At 42.9% G+C, this 23,095-nt stretch overlaps 1 protein-coding gene across 1 annotated transcript in view; it reads right to left on the bottom strand.

Moving 5' to 3' along the window:
• CUNH2orf42 (chromosome unknown C2orf42 homolog) overlaps positions 1-22,270 on the bottom strand; it is a 48,491-nt gene extending 26,221 nt beyond the window's left edge. The window contains exons 1-7 of the mRNA XM_050165405.1: positions 22,108-22,270; positions 20,366-20,665; positions 14,280-14,532; positions 12,049-12,883; positions 10,871-10,981; positions 9,133-9,237; positions 648-752 (exon numbers count right to left, since the gene is read on the bottom strand). Coding sequence (XP_050021362.1) covers positions 648-752; positions 9,133-9,237; positions 10,871-10,981; positions 12,049-12,871 — 1,144 coding nt within the window. The 5' untranslated portion in view covers positions 12,872-12,883; positions 14,280-14,532; positions 20,366-20,665; positions 22,108-22,270. The remainder of the gene's footprint in view (positions 1-647; positions 753-9,132; positions 9,238-10,870; positions 10,982-12,048; positions 12,884-14,279; positions 14,533-20,365; positions 20,666-22,107) is intronic.
• Between the last annotated feature and the right edge of the window lie 825 nt (positions 22,271-23,095).

Genomic DNA, 23,095 nt, shown 5'->3' with positions numbered 1-23,095 from the left:
AAAAAAAAAAAAAAAAAAAAAAAAAGACTGACATCTGCCCCACAAGACACAAATGCAAAGACAAGGACCTAGGCTGGCAACAGTTTTTATCTGCTGTTCTTTTTCTTCTATCTCTAAAGTCACTTTGCAGGTACTGTACTCTAGTAATGATAATTATTTAATTTAGTTCTTTCTACCTTGATGTCTACTTTTTCTTCTTTTGCTTGTTTGTTGTTTTTATATTTATTTTTTTATTTATGGGGGAGGGAAGGATATGTTGCCACACAGAGGTCAGAGGACGACTTGTGGGGGTTAGTTCTCTCCTTCTACCACATGGGTTCTGGGGATCAAACTCAGGTTGTCAGGCTTGGCAGCAAGTGCCTTTACTGCCGAGCCAGCTGGGTAGCTTATTTTCTTTTCTTAGTACAGGGGACTGAACCCAGAGACTTGTGTATGCACAACACATGCTCTAACATTAAGCTATACCTCTATTTCACTCTCTTTAAAACATCAAAGCAGGTCTCACTCTGTAAACTTAGGGCAATCCCCCAGCCTCAGCACTGCCACACCCAGCCTGATTTTACTTTCTTGTGGATCTGTGTTTTCGCACAAATCAGAGCAGAGCTATTGCGTATCCCTTTGATGCTTCCTCCTTCCAGCATACTTACCATCAAACTGATAGTGCATGGTTTGATGGATACGCTCTGTGACACTGGCCAGCCAGTCTTGGAAGGACAAAGTCACTTGTGCCTCATCTAACAGCTGACCACAGACTAGGAAAAGGAAAAAAAAAACTTTTTTCATTAACTTTACTTTTCTTTCAAAATAATTAACTAAAGCTTGAAATGGTCAAGTAGTTTAGGAAAAAACCATAAAAATTAAGTACAGAGAAAATAAACTAAGTGAAATAGGTTCCAGGCCTTTTTCTATTTAATTGACATATAACAATTATACATTTTTATGATGTGCAGTGTGATAACAGACTTCTTTTTTTAATAGATTTATTTATTTATTTAATGTATATAAGTGCTCTATCAACTTTATGCCAGAAGAGGGCATCAGATCCCACTCTAGATGGTCTGAGCCACCATGTTGTTGCTGGAAATTGAACTCAAGACCCGTGGAAGAGTAGCCAGTTTTCTTGACTTCTGAGCCATCTCTCCAGCCCCCAAACATTTTTTGTAAATATTTATTTTATTTATGTGTATACATGGGTACTTGGGTGTTCTCTAAGAGTAGCAAGTGTTCCTAACTGCTGAGCCATCTCTCCAGTCCCAAAAAACTTAAGAAAATAATCCATTTATACTGGGCCTGATGGTGTATCCCTGTAATTCCAGCACTTGGGAGGTAGAGGTAGGAGAATGGTAAGTTCCAGGCATACCTGGGCCACATTGCAAGTTTGAGGCTAGTCTAGGTTACATGATACCCTGTCTCAAAAGAACAAAAGTAAATTAATTTGCAAAAATGAATGAAAGCCCTCAAGACCAATAGGTTTGAGACTATTACCCCAGGCTAGGAAGATGTTAGCAGCTGAGAAGGTCCTGATCTTCCAGAGCACTCTAATCCTGATCCTCACAACCACCTTAGTTCCAGTTCCTAGGGATCCTGTACCCACTTATAGAAATTACTTCCAATTCTAAGTATGGGTTTGCATACACAAACTCTCTCAGTAATGAAACTGTTTCCTACTAAGACTGGCATGCCTGGAGTGGTGATAGATACCTGTTTGGGACATAGAGGGAGGAGGAACATGAGTTCAGGGCTGCCTGTGGCTACACAGCAAGTTTTGAGAAAAAAAGATTGGTTGGGTGTAGTGGTTCATGCCTTTAATCCTAGCACTCGCACTCAGGAGGCAGAAACAAGTGGATCTCTGTGAGTTCAAGGCCAGCCTGAAGACACTCATCAAGTTCTAGGACAGCCTAAGGGCTACATAGTGTGACTGCCTCAAAACCAAATCAAGCCAAACCAGGGTCTGGAGAGATAGTTCAGAGGTTAAGAACACTGGCTGCTCTTGAAGACCTGGATTTGATTCCCAGGACCCACAAGGCATCTTACAATTGTTTATAATTCCTGTTCCAAGGGGATCAGATGCCCCTTCTGGCCACTGCAGGTATTCATCATTCATATATTACACAGACATACACACTGGCAAAATACCTGTCCACATTAAATAAAACTAGTAATAAAAAATAAGAATGTTATAGAATAATCTTCTTGTATACTATAAAGATTTTTCACTCAAATTGGTTTAATAAAATGTTGATTGATCAGTAGCCAGGCAGGAATATTTGGCAGGGTAACAAATTAAGGATGGGGGGCTGGAGAGATGGCTCAGTGGTTAAGAGCATTGCCTGCTCTTCCAAAGGTCCTGAGTTCAATTCCCAGCAACCACATGGTGGCTCACAACCATCTGTAAAGAGGCCTGGCACCCTCTTCTGGCCTTCAGGCATACAGACAGAATATTGTATACATAATAAATAAATAAATAAATATTTAAAAAAAAAACAAAAAACAAACTAAGGATGATTGAAAGGGTGGAGTTAGGAGTAGCCAGCAGGTATAGAGGCACCAGGAGATAACATACCATGCTAATAAAGGTACTGCCACATGGGAGAGTGTAAACAAGGAATATGGGTTAGCTTAAAAAGGTATGCACTAGTTAGTAATAAGCCTGAGCAATTGGCTGAGCATTTACAATTAATATAAGCCTCAGAGTGGTTATTTAGGAATGGGGGTCAGGTCAAGAAATTTCCATTTATATACAGTGTTCCTAGGTATGGCCAAAATTTTCACATAAAACCTGTCAAGGCTTAAGGAAGGATTCTAGACACACAAGAACAGTCAAGCAAGGCTTATTGGTAGCTGCCTTTTCTCTAGTGGGCTGTTTGCTGGCATTGGGCAGAGGCATGTCTCTTTTAAGAGATAACTTTCTGGCTCAGTGCCAGCAGCAAAACAGGTGGCTCTTTTTAGAGGTCCTACTACCAAACATTTATACGGTGTTTATGAGCAGCCGGCAGGATGCTACTTGGTGGCAGCAAGGATCTAGAAACTTCCCAAAGTTGGGGTAGTGACTTTCAGAGCTGGTGGTAAATGTGCCTCCGCCTTAAGACTACACTTTCGGGGAACCAACAGGGAGGAGCCAGACCAGCAGGTCATGATCTAAGTTACAGAGCAGTTGTTTTTTGGTTTTTTGCATATCCATATAGATGCTCAGTAAGGACAGATTCAGACAAACAATAATAAAAACCTCTAAATGGATTACAGCGTGTTTAAAAATATATGTAGTCTTGGGAAAGAAAAGAAAAAACAACAAAATAGTCACATTCACATAAGGATGGAAAATACACAGAAAGTGTAGATTATATTATTGTGTTGTCTTTAAATTTTTTGACTGCTAAGAGAACTTGGATTATGAAAACTGCCATATTAAACCAAACTACATATTTTAAAATTATCTTTACCTCAAAATTTAAGTCAAAAGATATAGCCGGGCAGTGGTGGTGCACATCTTTAATCCCAGCACTCAGGAGGCAGAGGCAGTCAGATCTCTGTGAGTTCGAGGCCAACCTGGTCTACAAGAGCTTGTTCCAGGACAGGCTCCAAAGCTACAGAGAGACTTTGTCTTGAAAAAACAAAAACAGACAAACAAACAAAAAGTCAAAAGATATATTACTTTGGGGAGAGGTTATGTTTTTGTTTCCACAGGAAATGAGAGGCTCTGATTATTCTGGGTTAAGAAAAATCAGGTCTGATAGAGGAAGATCCCCTGAAAAATCTGGCTACAAATACAAAGAAATGAACCTAAAAGAACTACATGACATATGGTGTATATTTTACCTGTTCAAACATAAAACAAAAATCACCTTTGGCTGACTTGTGCCCAATGCACAATCTATACTTTTTTTTTTTTTTTTTTTTTTTGAGACAGGGTTTCTCTGTGCTTTTGGAGCCTGTCCTGGAACTAGCTCTTGTAGACCAGGCTGGTCTCGAACTCACAGAGATCCGCCTGCCTCTGCCTCCCAGAGTGCTGGGATTAAAGGTGTGTGCCACCACCACCCGGCCCACAATCTATACTTGTATTAAGACAGGTAGGTATGTTACCTTTAAAAAAAATTATACACTTTTAGAGCAAGGGGAATAGACACCAATGAAAACTATGGCCCAGGTGATCCAACATCCAGACAGCTTCCAGGCTGCTGACTGAGATGATCCAGCCTCACATAATTCCACAGCCAAGAATTAACAATTATCCTAAATTTCCTTAGGGTCCAAGGATTACAAGCATCCACAATCAACAGGAAGTAGTTTAAAGAACTACATCCACATTTTCACAAGATGGGTTATGGATATTTATTATTATTTAAGAGGTGGGGTTGTTTACAAATTGTTATTGGTCATAGTCAAAATAAGGCTAAACAAAATAGTTAAATCCAGAGATCTCTTTCTAAAAAAAGAAAGGAGGATGTGATATAGAAATGATAGGATAAAGGGTAGATTACTGAATCTACATTATCCAAAAACAACTATTAATCTTACATATTTTATATTAGTATAGATTTTGGTTTACTGATACAAATTTAAAGACAATTTTGTTATACTGTATATATATTTCTACTCTAGTTTAGGTTATTATGTTTATGAAGCTCATTTAAAAATAGAGCTGAAGAGATGGCTCAGAGGTTAAGAGCACTGGCTGCTCTTCCAGAGGTCATGAGTTCAATTCTCAGCAACCACATGGTGGCTCAAAAACCACCTGTAATGATTTCTGGCACCCTCTTCTGGCCTGCAGAACACACACAGACACAAAACAAACAAACAAAAAAAAAAAACTTAGATTTTTCTTAACAGTGAGACTTGTCTATTCCTGGTAGCACCAATTATTTCAAAGAGGATGATGGGCATTGAAGAAATGCCATTGGAGTTTGTTTTCTTTTCTTTTCTTTTTTTTTTTTTGGTTTTTCGAGACAGGGTTTCTCTGTAGCTTTGGTGCCTGTCCTGGAACTAGCTCTTGTAGACCAGACTGGCCTCGAACTCCCAGAGATTCGCCTGCCTCTGCCTCCCAAGTGCTGGGATTAAAGGCGTGGGCCAACACCGCCCAGCGAGTTTGTTTTCTTCATGGCTAAAGCTAGCCATCTGGGTGAAGAAATTGCCTTTGGTTTAAATGCTGACAGTTACTGTCAAAGTGGACCAGCAGGATACAAGAAAGGCAACTGCCAAATGTTGCTAAGACAAGGTAGGACAATCCTTCAAAATTCCCTGCTTCACAGGAAAGTCTGTCAGATATGCAAGGCCTGTAAGCCAGAGTTGGATGCCCCAACATTACAGAGAAACTTTGGGTGACTGTCCAGTAAGCTTGAGATCCCTATCATTGGGTAACATTTCACCCTTCTGGGGTTTTTGGTGGAGTTGAGGATTAGCTAGCTATAGTTTTCTTTAGTTAGGATAAAAGATAAATTAGGTACAAAACTTTGGACTCACAAAGGTAAGGTAGATAACAGAGTATTATTTCTAATTTTGCCAAATATAAATAGATTAGATATTATAACTGTAATTCTTCTCTTTTCTTTTTTTTAATTCTTTTCAAACTTTATTTAATTTTATGTATGAGTACTCCGCATGTACACCTGCATGTCAGAAGAGGGCATCAGATCCCGTTGTAGATGGTCATGAGCCACCATGTGGGTGCTGGGAATTGAACTCAGGACCTCTGGAAGAGCAGCCTGTGCTCTTAACCGCTGAGCCATCTCTCCAGCCCCATAACTGTAATTCTTAATAACTGTATTTTTATATATAATCTTACTATGTTAAGGCAGGGAACCCAAACTAAGGATGATGGGAAGAAGAAGGTGGAGTCAGGAGTTTTGAGTGAGATGCAGAGGGAGCAGGAAATTAATGTGCCATGCTAATAAATAAAAATATGAGTTCATTCAAATGCATGAGCCACAAGTCTGAACTATCAGCTGAGCATTTATAAATAATATTAAGCCTCTGTGTTTATTATTTGGGAACTAGGGGGCAGGAGAAAAATGTCCGCCTACATAAGAATAAAACAAAAAGTTGAGCACACAACTTAGAGAGGTCATTCAATTTGACTTGTTATGGCATGTTCACATGTAACTGAAAATGTAAACAGAAATGCAGAGACTTATCATTAAATAAAAGGCAAATGGCTAAAATCTTGAAGCCATGGAGGAAACAACAGAGAAATACAGTAATAAGGGATGGAAGTTAAAGGGGCCAGAAAAAAGAGCTGAGGCATATGGGGCTCAGTGTGAGTACACACACCTGGCATACTTGAGGCCCTAATTCAACCTTTTGCATTACAAAACAAAAGATATAACTTACAGCTTTAAAAATTTTTTTAATTTCAGTTGGGTGGGCAGTGGTGGCACACACCTTTAACCCCAGAACTTGGGAGGCAGAGGCAGGCGGATCTCTGAGTTTGAGGCCAGTCTGGTATACATAGCTAGTTTCAGGGCAGCCAGGACTGTTACACAGAAAAATGCTGTCTTGAAAAAACAAACAAACAAACAAACAAACAAATCAAATCAAAAAACCAAACCATAGGGGCTGGAGAGATGGCTCAGTGGTTAAGAGCACTGACTGCTCTTCCAGAGGATCTGGGTTCAATTCCCAGCACCCACATGGCAGCTCACAACTATCTGAAGATCCAGTTGCAGGGGATCTGACACCTTCACACCAATGCACATAAAATAAAGTTAAATAAACCATAAAAAATATTTTTTAAAAACAAAACAAACCATAACAATAATTTTGTTTCCTCAGATGTTGGCAGCACTTGGGAGGCAGAGGCATCAGAGATCTGAATTGGAGGCTAGCTTAATGTGGTGGGATATTTGTAATCTATGTGAAGGTGTATTGCGATGACTGGTGTAATGAAAGGTTGAACAGTCAATAGCTAGGCAGAAGGTCTAGGTGGGGCTTCTGGGCAGAGAGAACTCTGGGAAGAAAGGTAGAGCTGTCAGCCAAACACGGAGAGGAAAGAGGAGGTGCAAGATAGAAGAGGTAACACCACATGACAAAATGTAGATTAATATAAATGGATTAAGTTAAATTGTAAGAGCTAGTTACGAACAAGCCTAAGTTATGAAGGCTAAGCTTTCATAATTATTAAGAAGTCTCCATGTCATTATTTGGGAGCTGGAGGCTGACAAAAAAGCTTGCTACAACCTGGTCTACAGGGTGAATTTCAGGATAGCCAGGGCTACACAGAGCAACCCTGTATTGAAAAACAAAAAAAACAAAACAAAATTGTTTTCAATAATTTTTAAGTTTTTTCTCCAAATGAATATATACAACTTTTTGATATGAATCTATGTTCTTATACAGTTGTAGGGAATACAAAGCTTCCTTGGATGTGCTGGTGTACACCTATAACCCAAGTAAGTACTCAGGTGGCTAAGGCAGTAAGACTTTGCAGCTGGAAGACACTTTGGGCTACATAGTGAGACCCAGTCCCAAAACTTAAAACAACAAAACTCGGGTCTGGAGAGATGGCTCAGGGGTTAAGAGCACTGCCTGCCCTTCCAAAGGTCCTGAGTTCAATTCCCAGCAACCACGTGGTGGCTCACAACCATCTGTAATGAGATTTGGTGCCCTCTTCTGGCCTGCAAGCATATATGTAGGCAGAATACTGTATACATACATAACTATTAAAAAAAAAAACTCCAAGAGCTTGTATACCCCTCACCTAGATTCCCTAGAGTAACATGTTAAAATGTACAGAATAAACACTCACTAGAGAAAATGACAGGACACAGTCATTTGCCCTTCACCAGTTTTCTATATAGTGGAACACAGCTCTGCATTCTAGTGTGTGTGTGTGTGTGTGTGTGTGTGTGTGTGTGTGTGTGTGTGTGTGGTGGGTGCACACAGCTCTGCACTCTACCATATGTTCAGCCACAGTCCAGACAACAAACATTTGCATTTAGACATCTTTCTACTGACCCTGGAAAGCACTGGCCCACTCTGTTTCTATGGTTACGGGCCGAGCGTTACTATTATTATTTCTTCTTAGTTCTTTAAAGGAAGGTCTTGCATGCAGCCCTGCCTGGCCTGGAACTCAGGGCAGACCAGGCTGGCTTTGAACTCTACTTCCTTACTATTGAATGCATTGCAGAAGTACACCACCACACAGGCAGCATAATTTATTATTTTTTAATTTAAAAATTAAACTGGAAAAATGGCTCAGCAGTTAGGTATAACTGGTTGCTCTTCCAAATGAGCTGGGTTCAATTCCCAGCACCCACACTACAGCTCACAACTGTCTCAGGGAATCCAACAGCCTCTTTTGGCCTTTGAGCGCATTGAATGCAAGTACACAGACATATATGCAGGTGAAACAACAGGTGTATATAGACTAAATAATAAAATAAAATTTAGAGATTTTATTTATTTTTTACATGGCATGTATATGCACCATGCCTGTTCAGTGCTCTTGGAGGCAGAGAGGGTGCTGAATCCCCTGGAGCTGGAGCTACTTTTGGAGTCGAATCAAAAATTCGGAGCCAGTGGTCTACACACTGAGTTACATACAACAAGTGAGTTGCTTGAAGTACATGCTAGGACTTGAACCCAATTCCTCTCTAAAAGAGTTCCATTGAGCCCCCCACCTTTTTTTGTTTTTGTTTTTTCGAGTCTTGGTTTGTCTAATATCCCTAGCTATCCTAGAACTAGCTCTGTAGACTAGGCAGCCTAGAACACAGAGAGATTCACCTGCCTCTACCTTCCCAGTGCTGGGATTAAAGGTGTGCCACCACAGAGATTGTTTTTGTGTGTAAGTATTCTTCCAAGGCCAGAAGATCCTTTGGAGCTAGAGTTACAGGTGTTTGTGAGCTGTCCAAGAGAGGGGTGGGATCCAAACCCATGACATAGCAGTAATAAGTGCTCTTAGAGGAAAAAAAAAATGCTCTTTTAACTGCTGGACCATCTTTCCATCCTAGCTTGATTTTGAGCATGATTTGCACCTTGGAGGAGAGGAGAGCCCTCAGCAGCGGTGACCCCGTCCGTTGCTGCTGTTCATGTCAATGACACAACGCAGGAGACAACGCACAGTGTTTCTCTTGATCATTCCTGTAGGCTACCTCCGGATGGCTTCCACCCATGAAGCCCCTTCTAGGAAGGGAAACTTACCCTGCCTTTTCAGTGAAGATGCAACCACAGGCTTTCTCATGGCACTCTTCCTTGCATTGCTGGTTACTGTGTCTTGCGGCATCAGTGATATGTTCATCTGTGAACCTAGAGCACAGATTAGATTACAATTCTTAACACGCCTAAAGAATGGGAAGCAACTCAGCTGGTGGAGTACACACTTAACATTCTCTAAATCCTGGATTGAGCTTCCATGCCCCAAGAACTGAGGATGCTGGCATAAACCTGTAATCCCAGCAAGCAGGAAGTGGAGGCAGGAGAATAAATTCAGGTCATCTTCCACTTTGAGGATACTCTGGGATTTAGGAGATCTTGTATCAAAATCAGATGGTGGTGGCTCACGTCTTTAATCCCAGCACTCCAGAGTAGAGGTAGGCAGAGAGAGATCCCTGTGAGCTCGAGGCAGCCTGGTCTACAGAGCTAGTTTTAGGACAGCCAGGGTTACACAAAAGAAGCTGTCTTGAAAAACCAAACTTAAATCCAAAAACCAGACCAAAACAAAACATGACATCATTTCTGCAGCCAGGTATGTAACCTTAGCAGGTGGGAAGAAGAGGCAGGAGGATCAAGAGTTAAAGCTACACAGTAAATTCAAAGTTAGACTCAGTCATGTGAGACTCTGTCTCAAAAATGTCAGTCCCAACCTTTCACTCAACTTTCCAGGCAAAATCTGCAGGTCAGTAAGATGGCTCAGTGGAGAAAGGTACATGTTGTCAAACCTAAAGATCCGAGTTCAATTCCTGGGAGCCACACAGTAGGAGAGAACCAACCTTCACTCAAGAACACACACACACACACAGTGTTACATTTTTTTTGTTAAATTTTGATTGATTTTTAAAGATTATTTTTATTTTACATGGACTGCTGTTTTTGCCTTTATGTGTATCTTTGTGAAGATGTCAGAACCCTTGGAACTGGATTTACAGAGAGTTGTAAGCTGCCATGTGGGTCTTCCAGAGCAGTCAGTGCTCTTTACTGCGGAGCCATCTCTCCAGCCCTCAATATTTTTATCTATTTCTGTATGTGTGTTTATGGGTGTGCCACAGGGCACATGTAGAGGTCAGAGGATAATTTAGGGGAATTAGCTTTTTTGTTCCATCACGTGGGTCCCAGGGATTGATCTCGATTATGCAGGTTCTCAGGCTTGATAGCAAGAGCCTTTACCACTAAGCTACCAATCCAGCCCAGACAAAAAAAATAATCTTAAAAGAAGTCTGCAAACCTGGGCCTAGAGCAATGGATGAGCAGCTAAGAGCACTGGCTGTTCTTGCAGAGAAACCAGTTGGGTTTAGGTCCCAACACCTGCATGGTGGCTCACACCTCTTGTGACTCCAGTTCCAGGGGATTCCATATTCTTTGGCCTCCTCAGGTACCAGATACATACACGGTACACAAACACAGGTGAACATACATACATGTATGTGTAATATGGTATTTAATAAATACCATATTAAATTCTGTAAAATAAAAATTGATTTGATAATAATCTAAAGCATCTAAGACAGGTGGTGGTGGCTCAAGCCTTTAATCCCAGCACTCAGGAGGCAGAGGCAGGCAGATCTCTGTGAGTTCAAGGACAGCCAGGTCTACATAGAGACACCCTGTCTTGAAAAACAAAAACAAAACAAAAGAACAAGAGTCCTTTCTCATAATTCCTCAGATTCTATGAAAGACAGAAGACAATCTCCAAATACCAAAGAAATAAGTAAAACTGTCTCACCAGATACTTCATCCTTCTTCCTCTTCCGTGGCTTAGAGGCAGCAGATTCACAAGCTGAGACAGACGATTCTGAGTGGCAGCCTAACTGGGGCACAATTATATCTTTAAGACCTTAAAAAGAAAAGTTTCTGAATTACTACAACTAAGAGGAAGTATGGGATCCTAACTAAAAAACAAACAAACAAAAAAAACCCAAACAAACAGGAAAGACCAGTTGCCTGATGTAAAATCAATTACTTGAGAGAACTCTCCCAAACACTGTGTTCTATTCAGGAATGGGAAAGTGGCTTGGGGGCAGAGCACTTGCTTAGAGTGTCTGAGGCTCTGAGGTCCATGTCCAGCATGTGCGAGTGCGCGCGCACACTTTGCTAGATTCATTGTCTCAAAAAAATGTTCATCTCTCGTTATCAACAGTTTCAACTATCCAATCAAACTTTTATGCCTGTGCTGTGCTGGCTGGAATTCAGAGACGGAATGCTAGTCAGGAGTGGTGGCTATGGCCTATAATCCCAGCATGTAGTGGAGGCAAGAGGATTGAGTTTGAGGGCAGCTGTGTTACTTTAGCAAAACACTATGTTTTATTTTTATTTTTTTGAGGGTTTTTTTTTTTTCAAGACAAGTTTTCTCTGTGTAGCTCTAGGTGTCCTGAAACTTGCTCTGTAGATCATGTTGTCCTTGAACTCACAGAGATCTGGGCTATTTCACTACCATGATGTTTTTAGTGACTCTCTGAACCAGGGGACCCGTAGGTTCTGTGGTCAACTGCCAGATGGTCTGTTTGTTTCTGGGGAGGCCTGTATAGCATGTCTCTTGAGCACTGGGATTAATGGTATGTGCCACCTCCGCCTGTCTACACTTTGGCTCTGTTGTAGCTGTGTTTTCAAAAAAGAAGCACTGGTGAGATGGCTCAGTAGATAGAAGAAGTATCGGCCATTCGGACCTGAGTTCAATTCCTGGAGCCCTTGTAACGGTGGAAGGAGAGAACTGACACCACAGAGTTGTCCTAAGATACGTACATGTGTGCCATTGTACACACATACACTAAAAATGTAGTGCTTTTTATCTGTACTGTCTAGCACCTGAAATTAAAGGCTATTAGGACGGGCTCCAAAGGCAGCAGCGGCACGCTTTCACTGCCATTTTATAAACACTGAATAACTGTCGATCTCCCCACCTACCGCTGGCATCAGAATTTAGGAAGTCCGAGAATTCCTGAGCCAACGTTTCATCACTGGCAAAGGCACAGAGACAAGCAAAGAAGTGGATGCACCGCGGGGCTGCCTCAGCCTTGGGAACGCTGGCCTTGTGTGACTTCAGAGTCTGGCAGGAGCAGAAGAAGCGGCGCTCTGACAAGCTTCTGGAGCTGATTTTCTGCATGAAGGACGTGTGTAAATAGCCCAAGCTGTGCTTTTGGCTCGTCTTGCATTTCACTACCATGATGTTTTTAGTGACTCTCTGAACCAGGGGACCCGTAGGTTCTGTGGCCAACTGCCAGATGGTCTGTTTGGTTTCTGGGGAGGCCTGTATAGCATTCAGGACTGAACTCTTCAGCGTCAAAGGGGTGGCCTCTGCCTGGCAGTTTACTGCTAGCTTGATGTGTTGACACTGGTTTTCCACGATGCCTTGAGTGGCAGCTTTCAAACATGAGGGGACATAACACCGGCCAGAGCTCAGCTGAGTGATGATTGTCCCATCCACTGTCTGGATTGTCGTCTCTGAAACACCTAGCTCCACAAAGCATCGGTAGTCAGGGCCCCGGTCTCTTTGCCGCACAGAGTACACCTGTAAATCAGAGCCTGTGATGATTTTGACAGCTTCAATACTAGGCTGCTTCCGGGCACCATAGCGAAATATGGTTCCGCATGTCTTGTTCTTACAGCTCAATCCACGGGTTCCATTGTACGTACCACAACGGGGACACTTCCTGATTCCCCTCATTGTGGCCTTCCCCAAGTCAGATAAGAAAGCTGGGACTTTAGTCCTCTGAGAGTTTGGTTCCATTGTTCACAGCCCCTAGAGAGAAAGGAGAACACATTTACACAAAGTTAAAGTTGAGAGAGAGAAAAAGAGAGGGAGGGATTTCTATTTATTTATTTTTGACATTGAGTCTCACTTTGTAGCTCAGATTAGTTTGTAAAACTGTAGCTGTGAGTTGGGCGATTATATGGTGCACACCTTTAATCCCAGCACTCAGGGAGGAAGAGGCAGGCAGATCTTTGTGAGTTCAAGGCCAGCCTGGTCTACAGAGTGAGTTCCAAGACAGTCAGAGATACACAGAGAAACCCTGTCTCGAAAAGCCCCCCCCCCCCAAAAAAAAAACAACAACAAAATATAGCTGTCCTAGGTAATTTCCACTTGACACAATCTAGAGTTACTTGAAAGGAGGGACCCCCAATTGAAAGAATGACTTTATAAGGCTGGGCATTTTCTTAATTTGTGATTGATGATGGGGGAGGGCCTGGACCATTGTGGGTGATACTATCCCTGGGCTGGTGGTCAGAAAACAGGCTGAGCCAGGTGGTGACACACACCTTTAATCCCAGCAGAGACAGGTGGATCTTTGTGAGTTCGAGGCCAGCCTGGTGTACAAGAGGTAGTTCCAGGACTGGCTCTAAAGCTACAGAGAAACCCTGTCTTGAAACACCAGAAGAAGAAGAAGGAAAAGGAGGAGGAGGAGGGGGGGGGGAGGAAGAGGAGGAGGAGGAGGAGGAGGAGGAGGAGGAGGAGGAGGAGGAGGAGGAGGAGGAGAAGAAGAAGAAGAAGAAGAAGAAGAAGAAGAAGAAGAAGAAGAAGAGGAAGAGGAAGAGGAAGAGGAAGAAGAGGAAGAAGAGGAAGAAGAGGAAGAAGAAGAAGAAGAAGAAGAAGAAGAAGAAGAAGAAGAAGAAGAAGAAGAAGAAGAAGAAGAAGAAGAAGAAGAAAAGAAGAAGAAGAGGAAGAAGAGGAAGAAGAGTAAACAGCACTCTTCCATGGCTTCTGCCTCAGCTCCTGCCTCCAGGTTCCTGCCCTGTTTGAGTTTCTGTCTTGACTTCCTTTGATGAATGAACAGTGATATGGAAGTGTAAGCCAAATAAACCCCCTTTTCCCCAGCTTGATTTTTGCAGAAATAGTAACCCTAACTAAGACAGTAGCCCAGGCTAGTCTCAAATTCTTCCAGAGTCTCCTGCCTTAGCCTCCGTATTGTTGGAACTGGAGAGCTGCTTCAGCACTGCATAAACTGGAGATGCCTGTACCCCAGTACTCAGGAGGTAGACAAGAGGAATAGGAATCCAGTGTCATCCTCAGTTACAATGGAGTTCAAGGCTAATCTGGGCTACATGAGAACCTGTCTCACTAAGAAAAGACCAGAGCGCAGGGAAGGTGGGTTACTTCCCTTTTACTCAGAACCCGGCCCAATCCTTTCCAATCCTACCTGTACCCGCTGCCAGGGCGCCCAGAGAACAGTGGCACTTGTGTCCATGAGACCCCAAGTGTGTCCCATTAGTCTGTGATGATCAGACGGCACTAACAGGCAAGTCCACGTGCACTGAGATATGCCCTGCCTAAGTCTTCTGGAGGCTGATCTTTGTTTGCTGTAACAATGCAGACATTCTGTTTCCCCCGGCAAAGCTCTGGCTCAGGGTTCCAGTCAGATTCCAGCTCCTCTAGTTAGAGATCTTGGCAGCCTAAAGCAAAATAAGAGAAGACAACTGTCATATGACAAAGATGGTTCCTTCTACTTAGAAATATGCAAGGGCCATTTCTAACAGGGCCGGGACCGCTCAGCAGTAGAGCACACACATGGCCTACGTGAAGTACTGGGCAGTCCTCAGAGCAGAACACCAGCACAAGTAAAAGGCCCCAGAGGATCTACAGCCCAATGTTTAACAATTATTTGAGAAATATATGTCAGATACTGCTATGAAAATTAACAGTTTATACTTCTAACAAGAAAGTAATATAGCAATAATAACACCACTATACAGGGCTGACAGAGCACTAGAATTTACAGTATAGAACTGATCACTCATCTCCCCTAATGTAACACATAATATCTTTGAGTCCCTTATGTTTTCTTATTTTTCACTGAATTCTTTGTTTTGTTTTTCGAGACAGGGTTTCTATGTGTATCCCTGGCTGTCCTGGAACTCACTTTGTAGACTAGGCTGGTCTTGAATTCAGAGAGATCCACATGCCTCTGCCTCCCTGAGTGCTGGGATTAAAGGCGTGAGCCACCACTGCCTTTAATGTCAGAAAAGTGCATCAGATCCCCTGGAACTGGAGTTACAGATTACTGTGAGCTACCATGTGTGTTCTGGAAACTGAACCCTGGTCCTCTGCAAGAACAACAAATACTCTTTACCACTGAACTATCTCTCCAGCCTTACGCCTCATTTTTTGAAACAGAGTCTTTTACTGAACCTGGAACTCACCATTTTGTCTAGACTGATTGCCAAGCAAACCCCAGGGATCCTCTTGGCTCTGCCTCCCAAGCACTGGGAATACGGGTTTGCACCTCTGTGCCTGACTCTATGTGTGTTCTGCGGATCAGAATTTAGGTCCTCATATTGCAAGGCAGGAACTTCACCATAAGAACCATCTTTTCTTCTTTTCTTTTTTCTTTTCTTTTCTTCTTTTCTTTTCTCTCTCCCCCTCACCTAGACAGGGTTTCTCTGTGTAACAGTCCTAGCTGCCCTGCAACTAGCTCTTGCAGACCTCAAACTCACAGATCCACCAGCCTCTGCCTCCCAAGTGTTGGGATTAAAGGCATGCGCCACCATCACCCGGCTAATGCTTTTTTTTTTTTTTTAAAAAAAAAAAAAGATTTATTTATTATGTATACAACATTCTACCTCCAGAAGAGGGCATCAGATCTCAATACAGATGGTTGTGAGCCACCATGTGGGTTGCTGGGAATTGAACTCAGGACCTCTGGAAGAGCAGCCTGTGATCTTAACCACTGAGTCATCTCTCCAGCCCCCAATGCTTTTTTATTAAAAGAAAAAGAAATAATCTTCTTGTGATTCTTTTTTAAAAAAAAATTAGGGGCAAATCAGATTGTATAACATACTGCCAATTCTACATAAAAGTCATAGAGAACTAATTTTACAAATACACATACACATGCATATTTGTATTAGCTTGTGCACAGTCTTTTTGCCTTGTTTCTGGGACAGGGTCTCACTATGTAGCCCTGGCTGGCTTGAAACTCCTGGAAATAATGAGATTCACTTTCCTCTGCCTCCCGATTAAAGGCATGAGGTAGCATACCCAACTAATTAAAATGTTTCCAGATATTTATTTGTATTGTGTATCTGTCTGTATGAGTGTATGCACATGTGAATGCAGATGCCTATGGAGGCCAGAAGAAGGTATGGGATCCTCTGGAGCTGGAGTTACATGCAGTTAAAAAGCTTCCTGAGGGGCTGGAGAGATGGCTCAGTGGTTAAGAGCATTGCCTGCTCTTCCAAAGGTCCTGAGTTCAAAAGAAAAAAAATTAAGATAAAAAAAAAAAAAGCTTCCTGTGCTGAGAACCAAACTCTTGTCCTCTAAAGAGCAGCACGCACTTTTAACTGCTGAGCTATTGTTATTCTAATTCCTGCAAATCTTTATTTAATACAGTATTTCAGTGTGTTGGTAGGTCATATTTGTTTATCCACATTTTCTCCCCCAAGACAGGGTTTCTCTGCTTAACAGTCCTGAGTGTCCTGGAACTAGCTCTGCACACGAGGCTGGCCTTGAACTCACAAAGATCCACCTGCCTCTGTCTCCTGAGTGGCGGACTGAAGGGTGTGTACCACCACCACCTGTTCCTTTTTGTTTTGTTTTGTTTTTGCTTTGCTGGCTTTTTCTGAAACAGGGTTTCTCTGTGTCTCTCTAGCTGTCCTGAAACTCACTCTACAGACCAACAGGCTGGCCTTGAACTCACAGAGATCTGCCTGCATTCTACTCCCCGAGTACTGAGATTAAAGGTGTGTGCCACCACCTCCCAGTTCCTTCTTTTATTTTTTTAAGTTAGGGTTTTACTCTGTGACCTGGAACTTACTTCGTAGCCCAGGCAGGCCTCGAACTCCTGATAATCCTCTTGCCTCAGTCTCCTACGTGACAGGATTACAAGCATGGACCACAATGCTGGGTTATATATTTCAATACATGTAAACAATGTATAATGATCAAACACAGTAAACATGCCTATCTCCTTTGAACACTGAACATTTTCAGACCTGAAAAGCCTTTTCCAAAGGAGGTGTACTCTCACTATTCCCACAGACAACCTAAGATTTCTGCATCTGCATAGTCTTTTCCCTTAAAGTCATCTGACTACAGTGGGCATCATATGGTATCCGCTGTAGTGTTATTTGCAGACTACTGAATATGTATGTTGAGCAAGATTTCTCACGATTAGCCACTGTAAATAGTATCTGCATGAAAGGAGCTAAGTATAGAAGATCATATATTGTATGACTGCATGAATGAAACATTCAGAATAGGAAACAGTCTAATGGTACAGGGCTAGGTGGAGAAGGGATTTAGTAGTGATGGTTTCTTTTGAGATGATGAAAGATATTATACAACTCTATGAAATGTTTTTCAATTCTGTAGATTTACAAGATCTCTTGAGTTGTAATATTTTTTAAAAGGTTGATTCTATGTGTACAGCATTTCAATAAAACTATTACTATCTTATAAAAGAGAGGGACAATGAAATTCAAATGTTAAAGGCATAAAAAAGAGAAAAAGAGAGATCTGCAGATGGCTCAGTGATTAAAAGCACTTGCTGCTCTTGCAGAGGACTTGGGTTTAGTTCCCAGTGCCCACATGGCTACTCAGAACTGCCTGTAAGTTCAGCTCCAGAGGTCTAATTCTTTCTTCTGGTCTCTGAAGGGATGAATAGACATACATGTAAACAAACATTCAAGCACATAAAATAAAAATAAGCAAATCTTTTGAGAAAAAAAAAGGTGGTGGGGAGGCCAGTGAGATGGCTCAGAGGTTAATAGCAGAGAAACTGGGTTCAGTTGCCAGGACCCATCTCTAACTCCTGCTCTAAGGGATCCAATGCCTTCTCATTTCTGAGGGCACCAGGCATCTAGGTGGTGGTATATAGACACTCATGTACATAAATAAATGTTAAAAAATTTTTTTAAAGCAAGGGCTGAGATATAGTTTAATCATAGAGTGTTTACCTAGAGGCTTCTAGTTTCAGTCTGTCGTACCAATTAAATTTAAAAAAAAAAAAAGCGGAGCTGGAGAGATGGCTCAGAGGTTAAGAGCATTGCCTGCTCTTCCAAAGGTCTTGAGTTCAATTCCCAGCAACCACATGATGGCTTACAACCATCTGTAATGGGGTCTTGTGCCCTCTTCTGGCCTGCAGGCATACACACAGAAAGAATACTGTATAATAAATAAATAAATAAATAAATAAATAAATAAATAAATAAATGCCATCTTGTGAGTTCAAGGCCAGCCTGGTCTACAAAGTGAGTTCCAGAACAGAAATCCCCTCTTAGGGAGGAAAAAAAGTCACCAGAAAAGAGCTTTAGAAGAGTTAGGACTTTATATGGAAAGGACTCTATAGGAGTCACAAGCCTGGAAACGAGGTACTTCCCAGCATGCTGAAGGCCCTGGATTTAATCCCTAGCACTGTAAGTCACACAAATAAACCAGAAAGTAAAATTTTAGCAAAGTACTTATTAATAGAATGTAAAGTACTCATTGTTACATTGTTAGTGTGTATATATCTCATCATTCTGTTGGAAAGGATGTAAATCAAAATATGTAGTAATAAACACTTTGCTTTAACAATTTCACTTCTAAGATATCATAATTTGTATGTATATACTTTCATTTTTACTTTTAATCACATGTCCATGTGTGTCTGTGTCAGGCTATGTCATGAGTACAGGCAGGCATTCTGGAGGACAGATGCACTGGATACCCTTGGAACTGCAGTTAGAGGTAGTTGTGAGCTACTAGACATGGGTGCTGGGAATTGAACTCAGACCCTCTCCAAGAGCAGTATGCACTCTTAACCACTGTGACATCCTTCCAGCCCCTACTCTGCCTTTTGAGATAGGGTTTCACTGTACACCTGAGCTGTTCTTCAAGTCAATATGTGGACCAGGCTAGCCTCCAAATCACAGAGATCCTCTGTGAGATTTCCTAACTGCAGAACAGGAAGAGAACTTTCAGTAAAGAACTAAGTAAGTGTAACTAGGTAACAGGCTACTGTAAAACCACTAAAAGTTATATCTGTGTAATGAACATGTATCAACACATGCTGTGGAGTGTAAAAAGGGTAGTGATTTGGGTATGCTATGTTTTGTTTTAAAAAGAAAAAAAACTTAATGGGGGGGGGCGGCTGGAGAGATGGTTCTGTGGTTAAGAGCACGTACTGCTTCTAGAGGACCCAAGTTTGGTCACCAGCACCCACATCAGGGGGCGTACAACTTCCTATAACTCTATTTCCAGGGAAACCAACCCCTTTGGCATATTGAAACACACACACATTTTTTTTTTAAAGAAAGAACACAATATAGTTGTCTATTGTCTCAGCAGTGATCTGTGACATGGGAAATGGAGATTTACATTTCATTTTTTACTATTTGAATTTTAAAGCATGTACTACTATGACTCATTACAGCTTTCTTCTTTTTTCTTTCTGAGACAGAGGTTTTCCTAGACCAGGCTAGCCTTGAACTCAACAGACCCGCCTGTCTCAGGCAGAATGTTGGGATAAAAGCGTGCGCTACCACGTCCAGCTAGTGTTGGGGGAGGGAGGAAACGTGGGGGTTAGGGTCTGCGACCTAGCCTAGCTGTCCTCGAACTCGAGATCCTCTTGCCTCTGCCTCCCGAGTGCTGGGATGACAGGCAGTGCAACCGAGCCCGGCTTGCAGACTGTCTTTAAAGGATACACAAGGAACGCGACTTGTGAAGAAGCTGCGCTGGAAACCTGAAGGGTCTCGGGATGGTCGATTCTCTTTACAAAGAGGATGAACATCGCCTGGCGCTGGCAAAGGGAACCCAGGAACTAGGTGGGTTTCGCCCTGAAGCCACCCAGCTGCAGATCGGTGTGTGGGACGCTGGTTTGGGACGTGTTTAGCGCTCCCCAGGTGAGAAGGAACTGCTGGAGTAGCGCATTCACTGAAGGGATCTGTGGAGGCGCTATTTAGGGATGAGACTGTCGGATTGGAGCGAAGTGTCAAAGCTCGCAAGACTTCACTGAGTGTGGGGAATCAGGTGGGTTGCTGTCAGATCAGAGTCCGGGCCTCAGTCCCACCGTGTTTAGGAGCGCGCGCCTAAGCGCCGCTTCCGGGACCATCCGTCTGCAAAACGCATTTCCCATGCGACCTGCATCCCGGCATCCTCCGCACCACACTCACTTCCGGTGCCAAGTAAGGCCCCAACAGAAGTGTAACTACCCCGACACACAATTTCGAGAACACATTCTCCGGCTTGACTCCCACCCCCAGCTGTGCCCGGCCGCTGCACAGCCTCGCACACAGGGGGCTCCCTTACCTGTCTCGCACCTCTAGGGACCTCTCGATGGCGACCGCCCTCGCCGCCTCTCTCTTTGCCTGTTGTGGCCTTTTACAAACGCGGTCAAACTGTTCGCTGTAACGACAGTCGTTATTGGTCAGGGCCACACCACGTGCATCAAGGACCCGCCCACATCAGCTGGAGTGCATCAAGGACCCGCCCACATCAGCTGGAGAGGCACGATGGGATTTGTAGTGTTCTCAGCTGAGAGCGCTGCTTTTCGGATATGGTCTAGTGAAGACTCTGGCTGTCACACGTTCGTGGGCTTCTTAGCTTGACCTAGAGGTACAGCAAACACCCGTGTGACCCCGACTACTTCGAGCCGAAACAACTCTGTACTGAAAACATTGCTACTGACGCTCTATTTTATTAGCAGAACCAGCTGCAATTTCGAGTTTGCGTCGCGCTCTGTTTCATTTGTATGGCTCTTTTCCTCCCGTGGCACTTGCCCATTAGCTTGAACGCTTCCCTCTTGGAATGAGCCGAAACAGGCTTTATGTACATTCGCTTTTCAGAATCATACAGAATAAATCTAAATTCTTCAGAAATTTTTCAGTTACTCCAAATAGCAATGCCGTTTACGCGAGGCTTGCCTATAGGAAAATTCTCTACCCTGGCTACTTACTGGGGTGGAGCTGTAGGAAAACTGCTTTACTCTCACCAAATTTTGCTCTTCTCAGTCGTAGAAGTGGTCTTTCCTGGGATCAAATTTCCTAATATTGTTTCAGAAACTGGAGGAAGAAGTTAAAAAAGAGCTTTCTCCTCCCCACAGTTGACTTAAAAAATTCATACTCATTCTCGAATCATCCGGATGATTTTTTTAAAACAAAAACATGGCTTTTCAATAGCTTAGTTTCCATAAGAGATGGTTGTGAGACACTGTCTGGTGGCTGAGAATTGAACCCAGGACTTCTGAAAGAGCGGGCTGTGCTTTTAGCCACTGAGCCATCTCTCCAGCTCCCAAACCTGCGTTTCTCCTTTGCCCTAAGGTTCAATATCAGACTGTCAAGTAGAAACATATAAGCACTTTCTTTCTGGGTGCTGTTTCTCTTTCTCATTCATTGTACCGTGGTTCATGAAAAACCCCTTGATGCTCACCCTTATAAAGATTTCTTGGAACACATGGCTGTGCCAGCCTGCAATTCTTTCCAATTGCCATAAAGTACAGGACATTTATTAAGCCATTCACTGAATTGCATGTCCCCTGTGGTATCTGACAACCCCACTGTCTCCCTATCTGGTGGAATGTTTCTCCACTTCCATTAGGCCTGCATATTCCTGTTCCTGTGGTAAATGGGTTCCTTAGAAGGGTCAGGAGCTCAGCTGTGGCTGCAAGTATGTTGTTCTGTTTTTCCTTCTCTCCCCGCTGTCTTTCTGTACACCTACTTGGCTATTGTCTGTCCACTAGTCATTAGCCAATGTTTACTTTGTTCCAACCTTTGTTAACAAATCTTTCATCACTCTCTTTTTTTTAAATATTTATTTATTTATTATGTATACAACATTCTTTCTACATGTATGCCTGTAGGCCAGAAGAGGGCACTAGACCTCATTACAGATGGTTGTGAGCCACCATGTGGTTGCCGGGAATTGAACTCAGGACCTTTGGAAGAGCAGGCAATGCTCTTAACCGCTGAGCCATCTCTCCAGCCCTCATCACTCTCTTAAAACTAAAACAACTTTTAAAAATTTCCATGGGTGTTTTGCCTGCTCATACAGACCTGGTGCCGGTGGAGGAGAGAGAGCATCAGACGGCCTGGAATTATAATTATAGATGGTTGTCAACTGATACTTGAGTGCTTGGAAGCAAATGCTCTTAACAGCTGTCCCCAGTCCCAGCATTTGATCTTTGTCTCCTGCCTGATAATCAAGTGTTCACTCAAAAACAGGTCAGTGTGCTCTGAAGGGTTTATTATGCAAGAATGGAGATAGGCTTCTATGGTGTTGGGTAAACTGTAACAGGTATTGAGAGGCGAGCTGTAGTTTCAGTTGTCTTGCGCACCATTTGAAACAATGTGAGTGAGGGCTGGAAGAGTAAAGAGAGGGGGCGTGAAGTCAACCCCAGAGGCTCAGACACATTAGGAAGCAAATCGCAAAATGAGCTGGATCCCTTTGTGTAGCAGAAAGGAAGCCAAGGGAGCTCAGGACTAGTAGAGAACTCTTTCCCCAAGAACCCAGGGCTGACCTCCTATGCTGTCGCTAGGGACTGGACAAACACGGTCTACTGTCCTTGACCTCCAGCTTTCAGCCACTGTGGCTGCTGCTTCTGTGTTAGGATTATTTATTTATATAGGTTTTTCAAGAGAGAGTTTCTCCGTGTAACAGTGGGAACTTGGTTTGTAGTCCTGGCTGGCCCCAAACTCACAGAGGTCTGCCTCCTGGATGCTGGAATTAAAGGCGTGAGCCACCATGCCTGGCATTAATTTTTAAATGCTATAAAGTGTTCTGCCTGCATGTACTAGTGCATATGCTTGCAAGGCCCAGAGGCCACTGGACCTACTGGAATAGGAGGAAATAGATTGCTGTATACTGCCATGTGGGTGCTGGGAATGGAACCCAAGTCCTCTGCAAGAACAGCAAATGCTCTTAACTGCTGAGCCACCTCTCTATCTCCCACCTTAAAGAATTCGTTACTGTACCCAAAAGGGAAGGAACCGTGAAAGCTGGAGAAGTCCCTTCAGGGAAGGAGTGCAGGAAGACCTGAGTGTG

Source organism: Alexandromys fortis, unplaced genomic scaffold (genome assembly GCF_014885135.2).
Source record: "Alexandromys fortis isolate MF-2015 unplaced genomic scaffold, M_Fortis_MF-2015_v1.1 scaffold_158, whole genome shotgun sequence".
NCBI lineage: Eukaryota > Metazoa > Chordata > Mammalia > Rodentia > Cricetidae > Alexandromys > Alexandromys fortis.
This window is presented reverse-complemented; position numbering and strand designations above follow the sequence as displayed.